Here is a 19227-nt window from a genome sequence, read left to right as displayed (position 1 = left end):
GTGTAACGGGACTGCTGAGACTTTCGGAACCACATCTTCTTTTGTTCTCTCTGGTTCCTGGAAAAGGACCTTTTAGGAGCCGAGAAGCAGATTCCGACGGTAGACAGCGTCTTCCCGTCTTTCTCGCTCTGGACCAATGTATCACAAACGGTCTTGCCAAACAGGTTAGAACCGAAGGAAGCATTCGCGAAGGACGCCTTGAAGGGATCCGCAAAGTCAGAGCCAGACGTGATGCCGTAAGGCGATGCCTGATCCGCTGGCTCTAGCGGCCCCCTCCGTTGCATGGGAGAGTAGCCATATAGATGTGTTCGATACAGATTTCAGAGTGGCCATGCGAGTTGAGAAGGTCCATTTGTCCTCAGCCGACATGGACTCAGGGGGAGACTCAGTGTATTCCTTCACCAGATCCCACTGAAGCCTAATCACATGGGCCAAGTAATTCAGCACCCTTATGGAAAAGGTAGCTGAAGCAAACATCTGCTTTCTGATATGATCCATCGTCCTATCCACAGGGGGACTAAGGATCTTATCTGGTCTCCTGGGGATTGGCTCTATAGTGTCCGGCTCCTTCCACACCCTGGTAGTAATTTGGTCTACCAGGGGTCTGCCGGAGGGGACACCCAAGAGGTAGATGGGTCTGGGTCAAATGCCTCCAGAAACACAGACTCATCCAAGGAAGGCTTTTGGGCTGACCACCCCCTTTTAGGGGTAGCATTTCCATAATGTCTCCAAAGGAGAAATCCTCAGGGGGTGACCTGGGGAAACCTTCCCCTTTCTCTAAATCGGTGTCTTCCGTGAGGGACTCGCGGGAGTCCAAGTGCCTCTTCTTACACTTGCGTTTGTGAGGGACCTCCTCAGCAGAACTGTTAGGGGATGGCTCACCAACAGGGTCATGTTCCTCCAGTGGAACTTGTTGGGGGCGTCGACGCAGGCTGTCCCTGGGGCTGGATGATGGAAGACAAGCCCATCTGCGAGGGAATAGTGGCTGGATCCATAGCACAAGCAGGGGGACTCGAACCTCTCAAGAGAACCCTCTCCACCATGTGGAATGCTGAAGGTGAACTGCTTTCTCTGGGATCTGTGAGCAACACCCTCGGATCCAACGAGGGGATCGGTGTCGAGCTGAAGCGATTCGACCTGAAAGGGAAGTGTGCTCCGACCGCAACGGAGCCAAAGACACACTTACCCCCTCGGATTTGACGCACGGCTCTCAGCCCCGAGAGCTCGGATCCAAAAAGGGATCTGACAAACTCGACGGTATGGCCAGCATTTAAGTAGCAACTACTATCGGCGCTGACTCCCTAACTCCGAGACTACTCGGATCAGACTGCTCCGAAACCCGAAAATGGAGCGGAGAAGGAGCTATGGGGGCAAAAAATGGGGCTGAGCTCCCCCCCGGAGGGGGGGGGGAGGCAGGAGCACTCCCATCTGCATCTGGGCATGGAGAAAGCGAAGCATCATCCAGTCCATGTCAGCGTCTGAGAGGCTTCGTGTCGACCTAGAAGAGGCTGCCGAAGCTGGCCAGGAAGGCTGCTGCGATGACCTCGAAGATGGCCGGGGCTCCTCCTCCGGCGAGAAACGTGGACAATGGAGCCAAGAGGGGGAGGACCCGGGAATCTTCAGGGGAGAAGAGAGCTGTTTAGCCGGCGGGGCCGAGGGGGCTGAGTCGGCCCACCGCTTGTGGCTCCTATGTTTCTATCTATCCCTCTCTCTCCCTCTTTCTCCCTCTCCTCTTTTTTCTCCTAGAGTCCTTCTCTCCCTGGGAAATGGTGGGAGGTTGAGTCCCAGCCAGGGGAGATAGCACAGCTGGCTGAACAGCCACAGCCCTGGCTGGAGCCACTGATGGAGAGGAGGAAGAAGCAAAATCCACGGGTATAAAACCCGCCAGGATCAGCTTGTTCCTCCTATCCCTCAGAGCCCAGGGGTTAAAGGCTGCGCAAATATGGCAGCCCAATGATAAATGCGCTACCCACAGGCAAAGAACGCACTGAGTGTGGCCATCGGCTGGGGAGAGCTTATGGCCACACTCAGAGCACTTGGAGAAAATGGCCTTAGGGCCTTCGGCCATACCAAACCATAACCACACACACACTACACACCAGAATAAGGGGAAGGGGGATATACTAAAACTAAGCTAGGATAATGGGTTTAAACAATCACAAACACACACCTCAAAAATTTGCAAAAGGTCAAGAATTTATCCAATACTCACTACCTAACCACCAGGAGCTTGTAACTCGTGCTTGTTGAAGCCACGGCAAACGAGATATGGGGACTGGAAGGAGGTAGCAGGGTATTATGGGTAAGGGGAGGAGCTTTGAGCTTGGATCTTTGGCTTGGAAAGCTGCTGGCTCGGATCCAGGTCTGATCCGATACCCACAGGCTGCTGATCAAATGAAGTTAACTACTTCAGATCTATTATTATCATAACTGCCTATCCCCCCCTGGCAATAACCTACCCACCATTGAACAACTACTTTCTTGGGCATCATCTAATTTCAACCAAGAAACTATTATCTTAGGCAACTTCAATTTGTATTGAAACTCCTGCTCCTCCAACCCCTGCCTCTTCCTAAACCTTTTCAACTTCACCTAAACCATATCCTGTCCAACTAGAGCATACAAACCCTCCAAAAGGCAATCTACATTAGATTGGATAATGACTAAGACATCCAACCTAGGTTACCTAGCTGGCTGACTTCCAGACTCCTTCATTGACCACTCACCAACCCTCCTGTAGAGAAAACGTGCACACACCCAAACCAACACAATATATAAATTCATCCATAACAAGAAAAACTTCTCCCCCTACACTTTTAGCCTACTACTACAACAAAGCAACTGGTCACCTCTTAGAACCCTCCCTCTAGATCTGGCTGTAGAGTACTTCAACAATACCCTTCTTAAAATACTAAATCTCGCACCCATTAGAAAAATAAGATCAAAACCGAAGCACATACCCTGGCTAACAAAAGACACCAAATTACTACTCAAACGTAGAGACAGGGCGTGGTTAGCTTATCACACCACCAAAGATAAAACAAACCTCACCACATATCAACAACTCTGAAATCTAGCTAACAAACAAATGAAATCAGGCAAGCAAAATTACTTCCAAACATGTCAACAAATACACCAAAACAACCCCCCAAAATTCTGGCATAAACATTAACAATATCCTCAACGCAGGCCATATACCAACCCCTCCACCAGTCACTTTGAATGTAACTGACCCCATACACAATTCAACACTCACTTTATTAACACAATCACATCTCTACTGGGTAACCAGCCAAAACAATGTTTCAATGTACCCACTCTTTCTTCAGATTCCCCCAACCCCTTTACATTTACTCCCATCCAAACCAGCTACATAAAAACACTCCTTTCCAAGCTAAAACCTTGTTTCCTAGCAGCAGACCAACTACCCAATGAATTTCTTAAAATTGCTGCCCCCTCAATTGCTTACCCTATATCAGTCCTGATCAACCGTTCTATTGCAGAATAATATGCCCCCTGTCTATGGAAAATATCTCACATCATTCCCCTCCACAAAGGCAGACCCTCTAAAGAACTCTGCCCCACAGCCATCCTCTCCCCTTTAGCTAAAATCTTAGAAAAATGCATTCACAACCAACTCCTTGCCCATTTCCTGAATCACAACCACCTTTCCGCTACTCAACATGGCTTTAGGCCAAAACATAGTACTAGCACTGCCCTACTGTCTTTTACTAACACCATCCAAATCTCATAAATGAAGGCCAACTTGTGTCATCTATTTTCCTTTATATGTCAAAAGCCTTTGACACCATTTCCCACCAAATCCTACTCAACAAACTTTCATCCTATGGCCTTAGTTCAACTGCCCTGTTCTGGTTCCATAGTTCTCTCTTTAACAGACAGCAAGTTACCAAATGTGAAAACACCCTTTCCCTTTACTACAATCTCTACTGGAGTACCCCAAGGTTCCATAGTAGGCCCTCTCCTCTTTACAATATTTACAAATATCCTCAGCTCTGCAACCCAACTAGCCTCCATTGTCCAGTACACTGATGATTCCACACTTATTTGCTCAGCCCCCACACCCCAGGAACTACAAAGAAAACCGCAAACTTCTTTTTGGGATATAGAAAAATACCTCACAGATCATCAGCTCATACTAAACCCTAACAAGCTCAAGATAACAGTTTTCAGAAATAACAAACCCGATTCATGCCACTCCCCTCTAACAATACTCTCCTCAAACGGAACCCACAAGCCAAACTAAACTTTTAGGTGTCACAATAGATAAAGCTAAGATTTGATAGCCCCCTCTCCCTTGCCATCAAAAAATGCACACCAAACTAGGCACCCTATATAGAGCCAAACCATACCTTACAGAAAATGCCAGACTAGCCACTGCCTGCTCACAACTGCTTTCCACCCTCCTCTATGGATCCCAAACATTTACTAACCTGTGAAAAACTGAATCTAGAATCCTGCTACAACAAAATTGCCAAATTCACTAAAAACACTCATATAGAACCCACCACTGCTCAGTGCTCTCTCAATTCATCTGGCTAGAACTCCCAAAACGTTTAACACTCAATCAACTGACCACAGTCCATAAAATAATTAACCAACCCTAATATAAATCTGAGCTCAATTAGGTCCTCAAACAAACTAATGTTAAAGATTTCCCAACCCCACACCACTCAAGGTACCTCCCTCTACTCTTACAAAATTGCCAAGCACTGGAACACTCTTCCTCAGCCCATAGCAAAAAACCCAATCATGAGTTCAAACACCTCCGAAAAGAACATCTATCAAATAAATGGCTCTGTTTCGGCCATACTCCTGGCTAAGTCTAACCACTCCCTGACTATATCTCCTATGACTGCTCCTTCTCTTATCTGGATCATACAATGCTGCTGATTATCACATGGCTAATTTTTTCATATGCTTTTCTATTAACAGCTAGATTGTACTTAGATACTTATGCAATCATACTGCTCTTATATCGTAACCATTGCTGCCACTGTTTGTTTAAAATATGCTTCCTTTTAATTACTACATGGTCATACACACTGTTTCTTGATGGTGTATTTTTTGTCTTTACCATTAATTAATATTGCTTTCTAATTTACACTGTTACTATATCTCAAACATTATTAATTTTGTCAATATTGCTAGCATCATTAGTTTCTCTACTGTATGTCTGGAGCTATTCTCCCCGGGTCTACGCTGAAAATGGGATTCTGGCCCAGACAGATATTATCCAGTAAACAAATGTAATAAATAAATAAATACTACAGAAAATCTGCAATTAGTAGAGCACAGAGTCATTATATATTAATACAAGACAAACTAGCTGTGATGCCCGTGCCCTGTCCCAGCAATCAAGGAGCCTCAATCCTCACCACTAACACCAGAGAGGGAGTCTCATATAGGAAGGAAAGGATAACAAATACACACAGTAAAGTGCAATTTCCCTTAAGACCACACAGAGATCACAGTCAGTCCGGGGCTGGTCGCTCCCTTACTCTCCAGGTCCCCAATAAGACTCCCCACTGGCACAGCTATAGGGTCCAGATCTCAGCTTAGTGGGCAAGCTAAAACCTCTAGCACCCTCTCTGTCCAACCAGTGTTTCATGTCCCTGCCCAAGTAGCTGACACACACACACATGCACTTTGAGATAAGAGTTTATACAACCACACAGACACTCCTTGGGAACGCTGGCACAGTTTCTCCAGCTGTGCTCCTTTCTCCCAGACTATACGGTAGTTCCACTTGCAACCACCCACTAATACTTATCAGCTAATCAAAGGCCCTTAAAAGGGTGTCCAATTATTACTCTGCAATATTATTATCCAATTGGTAGTTGTGACTAAACAGTCAAGACTTATTTAGAGTGACTTGGACAGTAAACTCTATAAATATGCAATGTACTCTAGAGCTTAAATTATCTCTACACAAAACAGCCAAAGTTAAAAGGGTTTTAAAATATTTAATAATAATTAAAAACACAAGACAATACTTTCTACTACACAGTGCTAGTCAAGAGTTCAGAGATCACATAGAAATACTTAAAATAACACAGTAGTAAAGTTCTGACAGCACAGAAAAACACTTAGTCTAATCTTTCTAGTTCCTAGCTATTTCTAAAAGAAAACACAAGTCTAAGATAACTTACACATGAGCAAGACAGTGCTGTGAGTTGGATGATCAAGACAACAATGCTTAATGCCTTCTGATTCTCTCTGTTTTAATTGCTATTTTCAGTCCTGATATTCCCATTACATCATTTCACACTTTCCTGGTTTTCCCAGGCTAACATATACTACATAATTGTTATCGTGCACCTGCAGGAAAGTACATCAATAAAATACATTCCACATGTAAACTCTAGTAATTATTCCTTAAGTTAAAACAATAGGCAGGATGCTTCACTCCAGACTCATCGACTCCAAATTCAAACTTCAAAGGGACAGGCATGAAATAATTTCAACTTCAAAGGACAGACAAGAAATGCTTGACTTAGATTTCTTTACAGCAGAGGGCAATGTTGCTACATTGTTTTAAGTTCAACATTTCACAGCATATTCTTTCATTTAAGAACACAAGCCTGTATTTCAACATTCATATTTACAAAGGACATAATTATGTACCAAATTCTATTTGACTCGGCTGGCAGCCTTTACCCATCTCTACCAGTCTTCATACTAGCATATACAGTGAAGCTTAAAATAATCAAAATTACAATTTTAAATTTATGGATAGGAGAAATAAGAGAGCGAGTGGAAGTGTTGAGAGATAGGAGTAGAAAGCAGAGAGGAGGTAATAAGACTTGAATGCAGAGAGTAGGTGATGAAAGGTGAGTAGGATTTATATTTGCTGCATGAACTAGAGAAAAAGAAGGCTGCAGTGAAGCTGAGGTAGGTGTACAATGTAGTGAGTATTTTGCTATGGGGAAAAACTTGTTACTGGGAAAGTACAGACAGTAAAACTTTGGCGGTGCTTGTGTTAAGTACTGTGTCCTCTAAATTGTCTAACTAGATAGGTATGTGGGTGTAGCATTAGATAAGCATGACCCTATGTACTGCTGGCCTCATTCAACTAGCAGTCTGAACAAACGTTTTGTAGGTAGGGGTTAGCTTAATGGTTAAGGTGTTTAACTCACAGACATAAGGTACAGAGTTTGATTCTCATCTTTGAGGGAAACGTTAAGCTTAAAATGGCCCACAAAGGCTTGTAGCCTAGTGCTTGCCCATGAACCTAAGTAGACGGGGAAATAAGGGCAAAAGGATAAAAGACCGTAGGAAATTTATATTGAGAATTTGCTTTGTTGAGGCATATATAGGTAACATAGGTGGATAAGGGCTAGGGTAGTCTAGCCTGGAGATGTCTTTAAACCTGCTGTTTTAGCAAGTTTTTTTGTTGTTATTATAGCAGAATAGCTTGCGTATTTGTTTTATCAAGCTAAGACCTATTAAGCATATACTGTAGATCTCTTTTCAAGAGTTTTTTGGGAGTTTTGCTGCCAAGTCTCTTACAGCATGTATCTGAAGAATGAGGGTTTCAAAACTCATGTCTGCAGGGATGCAGAAGGCCAACAATGCATATCCTTTATACTCTACTACGATTCTAACTAACATCAGAATTCTGCTTATGGTAAAGTACTTCTTCATTAAACAGAATCAAATCTCTCTCTCTGCATTCTACTTAAAGGACATATTAATAAGCACTGAAGGGACTATCCAACTATGTAGAGTGATACCAAATTAGAAAATCTATTTTTTTAATTCTGTTATACTTCAGGAAAGCTATCATGGATATCAGGTGGTAATAAGAACTGTAATGAAGTATGATGAAGAGGTCACCATTATTACAGCTGCACCACAAGTGTTAAAAGTGGTTTAAGCTATTTTAACATTTTTAACTGCATGTTTCCTCACTACAAGCATCACACATCTACTCACCTTGGCGGTCTTGTCAGCTGACACAGAGGCAAACTTTGATCCATCTGGAATGACATCACAGGAGAGAATGGCTTCACTATGACATACAATATCTTGTATAATTTCACTGGTGTTTAAGTCCCAGACCTAAAGATGAACAAAAATAAAGTTTTTAGAAATTTCAGAACTTCAAAACATAGCATGCTGCGTGTGCTATATGTTTCTAGACAGAGACAGATATATCAAATGCACTTTAAAACGTGTGTAGTGTGACACACGAGTGTAATCTCTGTGTGTGTCTGACTGTACATATGTGTGTGTTAGTGTGCGTGTGTATATGTGTGTGTATATATATATATATATATATATATATATATATATATATATATATATATATAAAATACTGTTTGCACACACACACTTGTGATTAGTTTCACCAGCAACTCTTTACAAGGCAATCCCACAAAGTAACATTTTCATTTATCACACACATACTCTTCCCCCAACATTTAGTTCTTAAGTAACAGTTAATTTATTTCATGCATTTTTAAAAGGGGTTATTTTTCTTAAGGTTTTATTAGGTTTGTAAATTATTTATGTTTTTATTTGGATTATTTTTTGCTAGTTTAGGCAGCAAGAATTGGGTCAATTCTGCTTGCAGTACTGGTTTCTTATTTGCTAGTTGTGGTTACTGTTGTATTTTTTATTCTTATTTTAGCCCTTCTTGCTCGAACAAGGCAAATTTAATTCATTTGTGAAGTATTTTTCTGTGCAATACTGTTTTTTGGAGAACTGTATGTGTGTTTACAGTGAGCAAATTTGTATTTCTACACTGCAGTGAATGAGAAAAGTCTTTCAGTTTATCTATTAATATATTTAGCTTTTTAGATTAAAATAAATGCAGATTTGGGTTAAGGTTTGTTTTAGCTGAGGTATTGTGTTTTGGGGCATCAGTGCCTCTTTTGTGTATGCCACGCACAAAATTTATTTAGTTTTTAGTAAGCAACATAAATATGACAAGTTAAGTTGGCTGCCAAAAAAGAAAAATTACTAGAAAATGGAAATCTAAGTCTAAACCAACTGTAGTTGATGTATTGATTATAGAAATGATAAACCAACTGTATTTGATGTATTAATTACAGAAATAATAAACAAACTGGAAAGGGATCTTTAGAATAATCAAGGAGAATATTAAACAGGAAAAAAATGGAAATTGAGTTAACAAGATATGCAGAATAACATTCAGGAGTGAGGTTTAAAGGAAGGCAGGAATTTGGCAATTTACATAATGTTGGACTGATAACTACAAAGAAAGAAAAGATATATGATGTATAATGGATGCAAATGGAAAAAACATGTTTTGTTTTCTTTCCTGTTAATGTATATTTGCCTGCATCTTAAGTAATAATTTAATAAAGGTGTTTAAAAACATAAAAAAAATATGTATGGCAAGTTTGGGGGGATTTTTAGTAGTTTTTGAGGGCAACCTCATCCTACACATAAACTGTTGGTGACATTTTCATTCTACAGATTTCTTCCTGTTATTTTTACACGTTATTATTTATGCATTTTTATCATACCACATATTTAAGACACAAGGCAGAAGCACAGCTAGGGTAGGCAAATGGGGCATAAGCGATAGATCCGTTTTTTTTTTCCCTTCAGTTTCAAGCTCATCATATAAATGCGAGGCAAGCAGCAGAACAGGAAGATGTTAGGAGCTAGTGCTCCTCCTTAGAGATCTGGATTTCCTACTTAGGAATGCTAGCATGAAAAACACACCCTTTTTTGCTCCACAACCTAGCACTGACGGACGCCAGACTAGGAAGATACAGTGCACAAAACGTTTCAGATACAAAACACAAATAGTCAAACCAATGAACAACTAAAAAAAAAGGCATTTAAAATGGATCTTAGATTCTTTGCTAAAGTCAAACGAGTGCTTAAGTCAAACAATATAAATATCAAAGTTTAGCTGCACACAACTTTAACACACTTGTGATAGACATGCAATCATTTAAACTGGGGGGGGGGGGGGAGTACCAGTGTTTAACCTCAGTTGCAACAGAACCTCTTTATATTCAGTACTTATCTCCTATGATCCTCCCCACCACGTTCTGCAAATGTTCTAGAACTAAGAATATATTTTTTTAATTTTTTAAAATGACAAAAAATTAGTAGGCAGCATTATTTTCATTTCTCTTCGGAGCTGTGTGCATATATCCATTTTCCTAGGGAACTTTCAGTATTCCCAAAGTAAAATAATTTGCAGGTCATACAAAGGCCAGATAAACTACCCTAGGTTTAATGGTGAAATTAATACTGTTCAAAGAAAGCCTTTGCTACAAATACGGTCACACAGTTTATAATATCCGCATTCAGAAAAGCCTAGACTAAAATATGGGGTGGTCCTGGGATACACCTGATCTTTGTGAACGTTCAGAGATGGAGATAGTCTGCAGAACAAAATCCTGAGGGCAGAAGTGATGGCAACCATAAAAAGCATTTCCAAGATATGAACTTCAGCATCACCAGGGGATGTAGAAGTCTGTTAATCATGAGCTTCATATCCAAAGCAGGGGTGGTGCTCTTAAAAGGTGCGTGGAGTTGCAGAAAGCTGCTGATTGATCCCAGTCCTGCCTTAGACATACTTATGATGAGCAGAAACATCAGAAACACACATGCATTCTGATGAAGGAATAACTTGAGATCTATTCAGCTGCCTGAGTTAAGTCAGAATGGCCTGAAAACTGACCAGGTAAGGAGGTTTTAGGTTATCACACTACCTGAATAGGGCACCTCTTCCATTTTCTTAGCCATTATGGGATGATGAGTCAGAGTCAGCAGGAGCAGTGGGAAGGTGTATAGATGTAGCCCTAGCCACCATAAACAGGATGAATTCACCATAAACTCCCCTTTTACTGCTGCACTTCAGAGAACAGGGGGAGCACTGCATTCTCATGAGTAGTAAAGGGGTCTATATTGAGAATATCCCATTTCCAGTGGATGAGAGACATGCAAAGCTAATGAACCCACTGCTCTAGTAGAGGAGCACAGGAGTGACTTGGCAAGTTCATCAGCATGTTCATTTCCTGGAAAGTGAACCGCTGAGGGAGAGATGCTCCAGCCTATGTACCACTGCCAGATATATGTTGCTACTCCATACACTGAATATGAGACATCATGCCCTGCTTGTTTAAATGCCACATGACTTAGTTACTGTCTGAGTCAAATTAGGAGGGTCATCAGGTGCTGCTATCTCTCCAAGGCCTTTAAGGTTATAAGGATTGCTATTAGCTTGATCTGGTTAATGTGGAGCCCCTTTACTAGGGATTCACTCCTATACCATGGGGAAGCACATGTGAATTTTCTGCCATTTCAGTGAAGCAATTGTTATAAAGTACAGTTGTATACACTTACCATAAATGTAGATGTTTGAGTGTATTCACTGTTACAGTCATCACACTTGGGTTATCTGACTGCAGGTAGCCCTCAGTTGGCCCGAATACCAGAGACTTAGTATTTCGGCATTGGTTGCTGTCGCTCCAGCACTGACGTCAGGTCGTCAGGGGTATAAAAACTGGCAGCCAACACCATTACATCAGTTTTTCTTGTCCCAAATGTCAGGAGCCCCCCAAATAGCAAGCTAAGTTATGGTGAGGAAAACACCACCAGTAAAAAGTAAACACCAATACCCCTGAAAGGGGTGAGTAATAGACACAGAGTGGAGAGAGAGAGACAAGGGGGCTGGAGGGAGGGAAACCAGGACTGCAACAGTGAATACACTCGAACATCTACATTTATGGTAAATGTACACAACTGTACTATGGTCTTCGTGTTTCACTGTTGCAGTCATCACACTTGGGTAGATTCCCACAGCTGAAGAAGGGTGGAGGCAGTCAAGAAGAGTCGGGGCTGGCTAGTATGCCTTGCAGGACTGTTGTTGCAAAACCTGCCCTGGATAGGCGGGTGGTAATGCTTGGTGAAGGTGTGTACAGAATTCCAGGTAGCAGCTTCCAGGATATCCCTGGTAGGACTCCCCTGAGGAATGCTGTAGAGGTAGAAGTTGCCCTAGTTGAATGTGTTCTGACCCCCCGAGAGGTTGGTTTCCCATGGTGCTTGTAGCAGAAATGGATGCAGTGTGCTATCCATTTGGAAATTGTCATGGTTCAACAGCTATTTATCAGGCCGCCAACAAGCAGTTCTTTGGCAGGACCAGCTATCCTCCCTTCTATCTGTATCCATAGGAATCCCTCAAGGTTCCATACTTGGTCCTTTACTGTTCTCCATATTTACAAATCAGATAGCTGCCACCTCTCCCTCTATAGTGCAATATGCAGATGACAACACTATCATATGCGCCGCCCCAACCTTAAGCAAACTTCAAACAATAACAAAGCACAACTTTACTCTGGCTGAATCATGGATTTCTACCATTAAACTTCTACTCAAACCCAAAAAAAACAAAACTACTTCTCTTCAGTCCTGGTAGAGCTCCTGCACTAAATAATGATTTCATCATAAACTTCAGGGACAATACCTCAATCACCCCAACAACTGACACTAAACTCCTAGAAGTAGTAAATGATAACAATCTAAAGTTTGACATACACATAGCCCAAACAATCAAAAAAGTAAACAAAAAGCTTGGTCTACACTATCATAAGCAATTCATGACCAGTTATACCAAAGCCACTATTGCTAGAACACACCTATTATCCACCCTACTGTATGCCTCCTCAATATTGACTAATCATCGCCACAGTGAACTATACAAAATGACATCTTGCTATAACAAGATTGCCAAGTTTGCTACAGGTGCCTCTAGTAGATCCCATCACTGCCTTTCCCTCAAACAGCTCAACTGGCTTGAGTTGCCCCAACTACTTCTTGCTACTTAACTCTCCACAGCCCACAGACTGTACTACTACTCTGACAAAACTCCTGCTCTACAAGAGCAAATACAGCACTACACCACCTCCCGAACCTTAAGATCAACAGACCGAAATCTCATAAATGTCATCAAACATAAGAATGAAGCAGGTAAAACTCTCTTTGGCTGTACTGTAGCAAAAATCTGGAACTCACTCCTAAATCATATAACATCTACAAGCGCTGCTTCACTATTTAAGAAATGACTCAAAACCCACTATACTAACAATTGGCTGTGCACATGCGACTCCCCAGGCTAAGCCACTGCAATGCAGTTTTGCAAGGATTCCGCCAAAGATCAAACTTCTGAATATCTATTCTTGCTATAAATTTCTAAACTCTGAATACTTACTCTTACCAAACAACGCTCTATTTTGATAGTTTTGATTTAAATGTCTATGTAGAAATGTTGAAGTTTTATTCTGATATTTTTTTTATGTCTATGCAGAAATGTTAAATATGTTTTTTAGATGTTTTTTAGATGTTTAATTGTATGCCTTAAGAACACAGTTATGTATTTTACAACATATATTGTACCATTGTATTAAGTGGAGCTTTTCTCCCCGGGCCTCCGCTGAAAATGGACCTGTGTCCAGTTGGACTTTCCTGGTCATCAAATGTAAAATAAAATAAATAAATGGCCTTGCCCTCTGCTCCTGGTGCAAAGCTGACTAGTAACTGGTCAGATTTCCTGAAGGGTTTAGTCCTATCAAGGTAGAATCTGAGCTGTCTGTGCACGTCCAAGGAGTGCAGATCCTTTCCCCTTTATTTTGAGGATTAGGGAAGTAAGTTGGCAAATGGATAGATTGGTTGAGAGCCACTCTGGACACCATTTTAGGCATAAAGGAAGGGTTAGTCCTGAGGGAAACCCTGACAGTATGGAAAATAATTAAGGGCTCCAGAGCCATAAGTGCTTGTAGCTCAGACACTCTTCTAGCTGAAGTGATGGCCAGAAGCAAGGCTGTTTTCCAAAAGAGGAATTTTATCTCTGCTGACACTGCAGGCTTAAAGGGGGGGGGGGGTGAGCTTTTCCAGTACAACGCTACGGTCCCAAGCAGGGGTGGGTGCTCTCCTTAGCAGCCTTAAGTTGTTTGCCTTTCTCAGGAATTGTTTTGATAAGAGGGTGAGAGAAGACAGGTGGCTCAGTGTTGTAATGAGCCGAAATGGCAGAGGCATGGATCTTAATGGAGGAGAAGGATAGGCCTCTGTGGAGTAGATCTGCTAAGTAATCCAAGATTAGAGGCAAGGAGGGCAGAGTTGTGTCCTCTCCTTTACAATGAATCCATGAGTAGTACCTTTTCCACTTATAAGCATAGGATTTCCTTGTACTGGTTCTTCTGGCTTCAAGATTGATGCCCAGCACCTGCTTGCTTAGGCTTGTTACTGGGGGAGAATTCAAGGAATAAGCCAGGCTGCAAGATTTAGAGTTTGCAGTTGCGGATGCAAGATCTGTCCCCCTGCTGAAACAGCAGGGTTGGGTTCTGGTGTAGGTGCCAGGCTGCACAGGAGTGGGTACCAGTGCTGGCATGGCCAGTCCGTGGCAATCAGAATTGTCCTTGGTCTGTCCTGTCTTATCTTAAGCAATACTCTTGAGAGAAGGGGCAGAGTGGGACAGGCATAGATTGAGAGATTTACCCACTGGAAGGATAGGGCATCCACTTTCCAGGCCCTGCTGTGAGGAGTCCTGGTGCAGAATTTTCTGAGCTGGTGATTGCAAGGGGAGGCAAAGAGATCCACCTCTGGGGTCCCCAGTTCCTGAATCAGAAGGTTGAAGGTGCTGGGCTCTAATTGCCACTCATGTGGGTCTAGGAGATTTCTGCTTAACTCATTCACTCCGGAGCAGCTCAGAAAAAGCTGCCTGCTTAATTCCACCATAGGAACAACAGTGCAGCCTGAGCTCATTTTCAGAAAATGCATTTGTAATATCATACAGAAAACAAATGTTCATAACTCTAACTATAAGCACTATACTAAAAATGTAAACGCGAAAGTTGTTCGGCAGACACTGACCTTTCCAACAGTGTAAATGTTGATAGTGCATATCAAAGTCATTATTAAATATTTGGCAAGGAATGTTGATATTGTGCATCTTTTTTTACCTTTTAGGAAAAGCAAAGCACAATATCTTGGTCAATGTACCACGCAGACCTATACAATCTGTATTGAATTTGTTGGTATGAGCGTCAGCTTTAAAATGATACCTTAACCATTACTGTGTGATGCTCCTTTATGGAGATATTCACGGAAATATGATTAATGTACTATTTCTCATAATTGATAAATAAACAAAGCATAATATCTCATCACCTGTAACAGACAGAGCCTACATATCACAGTAGACGTTGTGCGTCTCAATGTCAGCTTCAAAATGATGCATCATTTATGTCATCACCATGCTCCCTTGCAAAGATATGGGCCTAATAATGAGAAGTATTGGAAATGTATAATTTTCATAATCCTACAAGACTAAACAAACTGTGATATCTGTACATGTGTACAGTGTACAGACACAGTTCTTTTACCATGTTGTAAAGAGTAACACTGTCTTCAAAACGATTTATTACTTGGCACAACTGACATACTCCTTTGCAAAGTTATTGACCAAAATATGAAAAAAAATCATAATTTCCATAACCTAACTCCAAAACAAACTTTGATATCTGCACGTGTACAACATACAGGCACAATTATTTTACCATGTTGGAACCAGCAATACTGTCTTCAAAATGAGGTATTACTTAGCACATTCTGATGTTCCCTTGCAAAGTTATTTACCAAAATATGAAAAAAAAATCATAATTTCCATGTGTGTGAATAATATATATATGTGCAAGTACATTATGTACATACATATATATCCATATACACACATGCACAAATTATAAAGATATATATATAGGAAGAAAAAATCAGGGGTTTAGGAGGGTAGGCAGTTGATGAAGAATGAAGGGGATTGCTTGCAATGACTCCAACCAGAAAAAAACACAAGCTGGCTTGTACATTCATCAAAGTGATAACGACTTCCACTTATGTGAATAACAGTGACAGCAGCTGAGACTTTTATAAGAAAGTTGATAAGGACTCACTGCTATATTGTAACTGCACATATTGGTAAGGTGATAATGACCTTCCTTTCATTACTGCAAAGGTATGCATGCTGAGACACAGGTGATAATTGCTGCACATAACCTGAGTAGGCATTCATCATATTACATTGTGCAGCCGTTATGTAACACAGACTCAGTATCATCAGTAAGGAGAAGACCTGAGTCATTCAGTCAAACAATATAACACTTACATATTACTGAGCCCATCCTCCCACCTAAATTCCACACAACTGACAAAGCCAGGAGAAATGCACAAAAAATATGGTAGCTCCATGCTGTCAGTAGTCAGCTAGTGATAACCTTTATCTCATTCAGGCAACTACTGAGTATAATCACAATAATAATAACAATAAGACAAGCAGAAATATCAAACTTATCTGGCTGATCCGTTTAAAAGTATTAATTCAGGTTATCTCATCCAACCATCTCTCTGGTTACAATAACAGTCAGAAGTTAAAAAGCAGAAATATTGTCAAAAATATCTGGTTAAACAATGCCAACAATCAGACAACAAAGAAACATCAGACCTAAATTTTGCATGAAAACCATGGAGGTTTCGGAAAAGTGTTGAACACCTAGACATGTTATCTGGTCTATAGCTTTTCTTCTGTTTTACCATGTAGACAGATATTGTAAACTATATGTACCACAAATGTACATCGCTGAATAAAATGCATCACTAGTCACCATATATTACAATCATTTCATCAGTTATGGACACAATCTATGACAACTAGAAAAATCAGTAAAATATATTGAAACCTGAAGGCCAAAACACAGTGAAATCAGATGCAGCATTCATTTAAAATGTATACAATTCCATCTAATATTAGCTAATATCTGTGTGTGTGGCAGAGAAAAAAGGAATATTTTTGAGGGGAAGTTTTAGTAGAAAAATTCTATTTTGAAAATTAACAGATACATACTTTAATGTACTTCAAAAGTATGCCTGCACACCTCATATATGCCATTGTCTAAGGTTTTCAAATGTTTTATGTTTATGAGACAGTATTTATTACTACTCTTCTTTCTTTGTTTTGATTAAATTAGTGTGAACATGCAATACATTTTCCGTGGAATGGTTATTATGGAATGTACAAACCTAAAATTCTACTGCCAGAATTAATATTGGTTAGTTTTCCATGGAGTAAGTGAGCCAATGTTGTATCTTTCGGCTTTTCCCAGTTAGGGGTCGCCACAGCGGAACTCCGGTCTGCTAATGACTGGCAGTAGATTTTTACGTACCGAGTTGCCAGCCCTGATGCACAACCTTCAATGAAGGCACGCCCATTCACGCACATCTCCACACAGAAGACGCTTTAGCTGACAATCGAACAGGACAACGTCCTACTGTGAGGCAACAATGCTACTGCAGCACCACCACCGCAGTGGAGTAAGCGAGTCAATAAACAGTTAAAATCTGTAATATCAAACTGTCAGAGCAGCGTAAAAACATGCAGTTGATAAATAAGGCAACATTTTGGAAGGAATTTTAACTGTAAGCCATCAGTTACAATAAAATCATGGTGGCATTCATAAACATGCCAGCAAATGCACAGAATGCCCTGTACTACATGACTAAGATACACCGTGCTACTCATCATATTGTGCAAGCTACCTATTACAGTGATACATTAACATATTTCCTGCTGGCAGAATACTAGACCCCCTTCTGCATTCTGAAGGCACTAAACTGGTTATGGCATGATGAGTATAAGTACATACACCGTATTGTCCACATAAGTGCTTATGTCTAGGGCACCTCATATCACCTAGTAATCGTTTTCTAGGGCTGTCTTGCTTCACACTACCTAACCTCACTGTCTATGGTATTGCTCTCCGTCAAGCAGTTCTGCCCCACCTCTTATATACATACAAGTGTTGCTTGTTTTTCAGGGGCATCCACTCCCATTTCCTACTCACATTGCCTCTCTTTCCTTCACTGCCTGCAGCACTATTAGTGCTGCGCTGAATCACTCTAGTAAGGTCTGCTTACATGGGGAGTAGTACACAGACTTTCAAACTGCTAGGTCATATAATGACACCATACCACTGGGATAAACCAGAACAAAAAACAGAGCATGATACCTTTTTGTAAGTGGAGGATCGTATGTGAAGAAATACAACCCCCCACACACCATTAATACCCCTGAAAATAAAGATATCGACATATGCAGAAGAAGAGCATCAGAGCTAATAAGGTAAAGATAGTCCAATAGTTCATGCCCTGTTAGCAAGAATTGTGGCTTCTTAAAATCATTCCTAACAGTACTTGTGTTGCAAACATTACAAGAGCCTTTAACCCGGATTTAATAATTCTACAGAATTCTAAATCTTGGAAAGTGTACATTCCAAAAAGGTACAGGGTACAACATACAATCTTTAACACCATACATTTGAGTTTCTGCTGCGGTACTGACCAGAAATTAAATTTCGACTTGAAGGGGTTACTGCACTACTGTCATCTTTTTTTAAATTACGTGCACACAAATTTCCATTTTCTCAGGAACACCACAGCCGTTAAAAGTTTGATGGGGTAGAGTTGATCGGGGCACTGGTCCATGCCTACAATAACTGAAGTTACTCCTGCTTCCGTGTGATTGCTCAACTACTGAAACTACTTCTTAAAAGTTATGTTCCTCACTGAAAATAGGTTTCAAATAAAAGTAAAAACAGTATTGCGCAGGCGTCACATCTGTTAAACAATAAGGTTATGCTTAAAGTATACACTTATAATGCAACACTTGCCTATCTCATGTCCTTGCACATAATGAAAACCCTGTTGATTTACCTTGAACTCCCCGACTACCTTGCTTAAGGAGCTATCCAACTCTTCAGATGTCAGACGGATATAGGTGAACTCAATGAAGTCGCAGTCAGTTGTCCTGAATGCCCACGGTGCCAATCGAATACGTGCCTTCCTTTTTAAAATGAAACTTGCCAGTACTGTGGTGCAAAAGAATGGTATGGAGTAGTGTCAGCACTGCTTCCTCAATCTGTCGGCCTCTACCGACACTTCCGGTACCTGGGAACCGTAGTTCATGATGCCCCCGCCAATGCAAACAACAGTAAAGAGCCAACAGTCTCTGAATATTGCTAATGGCCTTTGTCCAGAAGTCCTCAATCAAAACCAAGTTCCTACCAGCGTTCTTTTGGCTACAATATTTATGCCACAGCGTCTTAGAATTAAATAAGACTTCAGTCCTGAATCTCAACCAGTGATGAAAAAAAATAAAATACTAAATTTTAT

At 41.0% G+C, this 19227-nt stretch overlaps 1 protein-coding gene across 1 annotated transcript in view; it reads right to left on the bottom strand.

Moving 5' to 3' along the window:
- The window catches only part of APAF1 (apoptotic peptidase activating factor 1), a 2040921-nt gene that overhangs the window by 610032 nt on the left and 1411662 nt on the right, over positions 1-19227 (bottom strand). Inside the window, exon 24 of the mRNA XM_044087206.1 lies at positions 7960-8085. Within this exon, the coding sequence (XP_043943141.1) occupies positions 7960-8085 (126 nt within the window). The remainder of the gene's footprint in view (positions 1-7959; positions 8086-19227) is intronic.

Source organism: Protopterus annectens, chromosome 11.part0 (genome assembly GCF_019279795.1).
Source record: "Protopterus annectens isolate FY-2018-M chromosome 11.part0, PAN1.0, whole genome shotgun sequence".
NCBI classification, from domain to species: Eukaryota; Metazoa; Chordata; order Ceratodontiformes; family Protopteridae; genus Protopterus; species Protopterus annectens.
The sequence above is the reverse complement of the archived record's forward strand: the minus strand, read 5'-3'. Positions and strand labels throughout refer to the sequence as shown.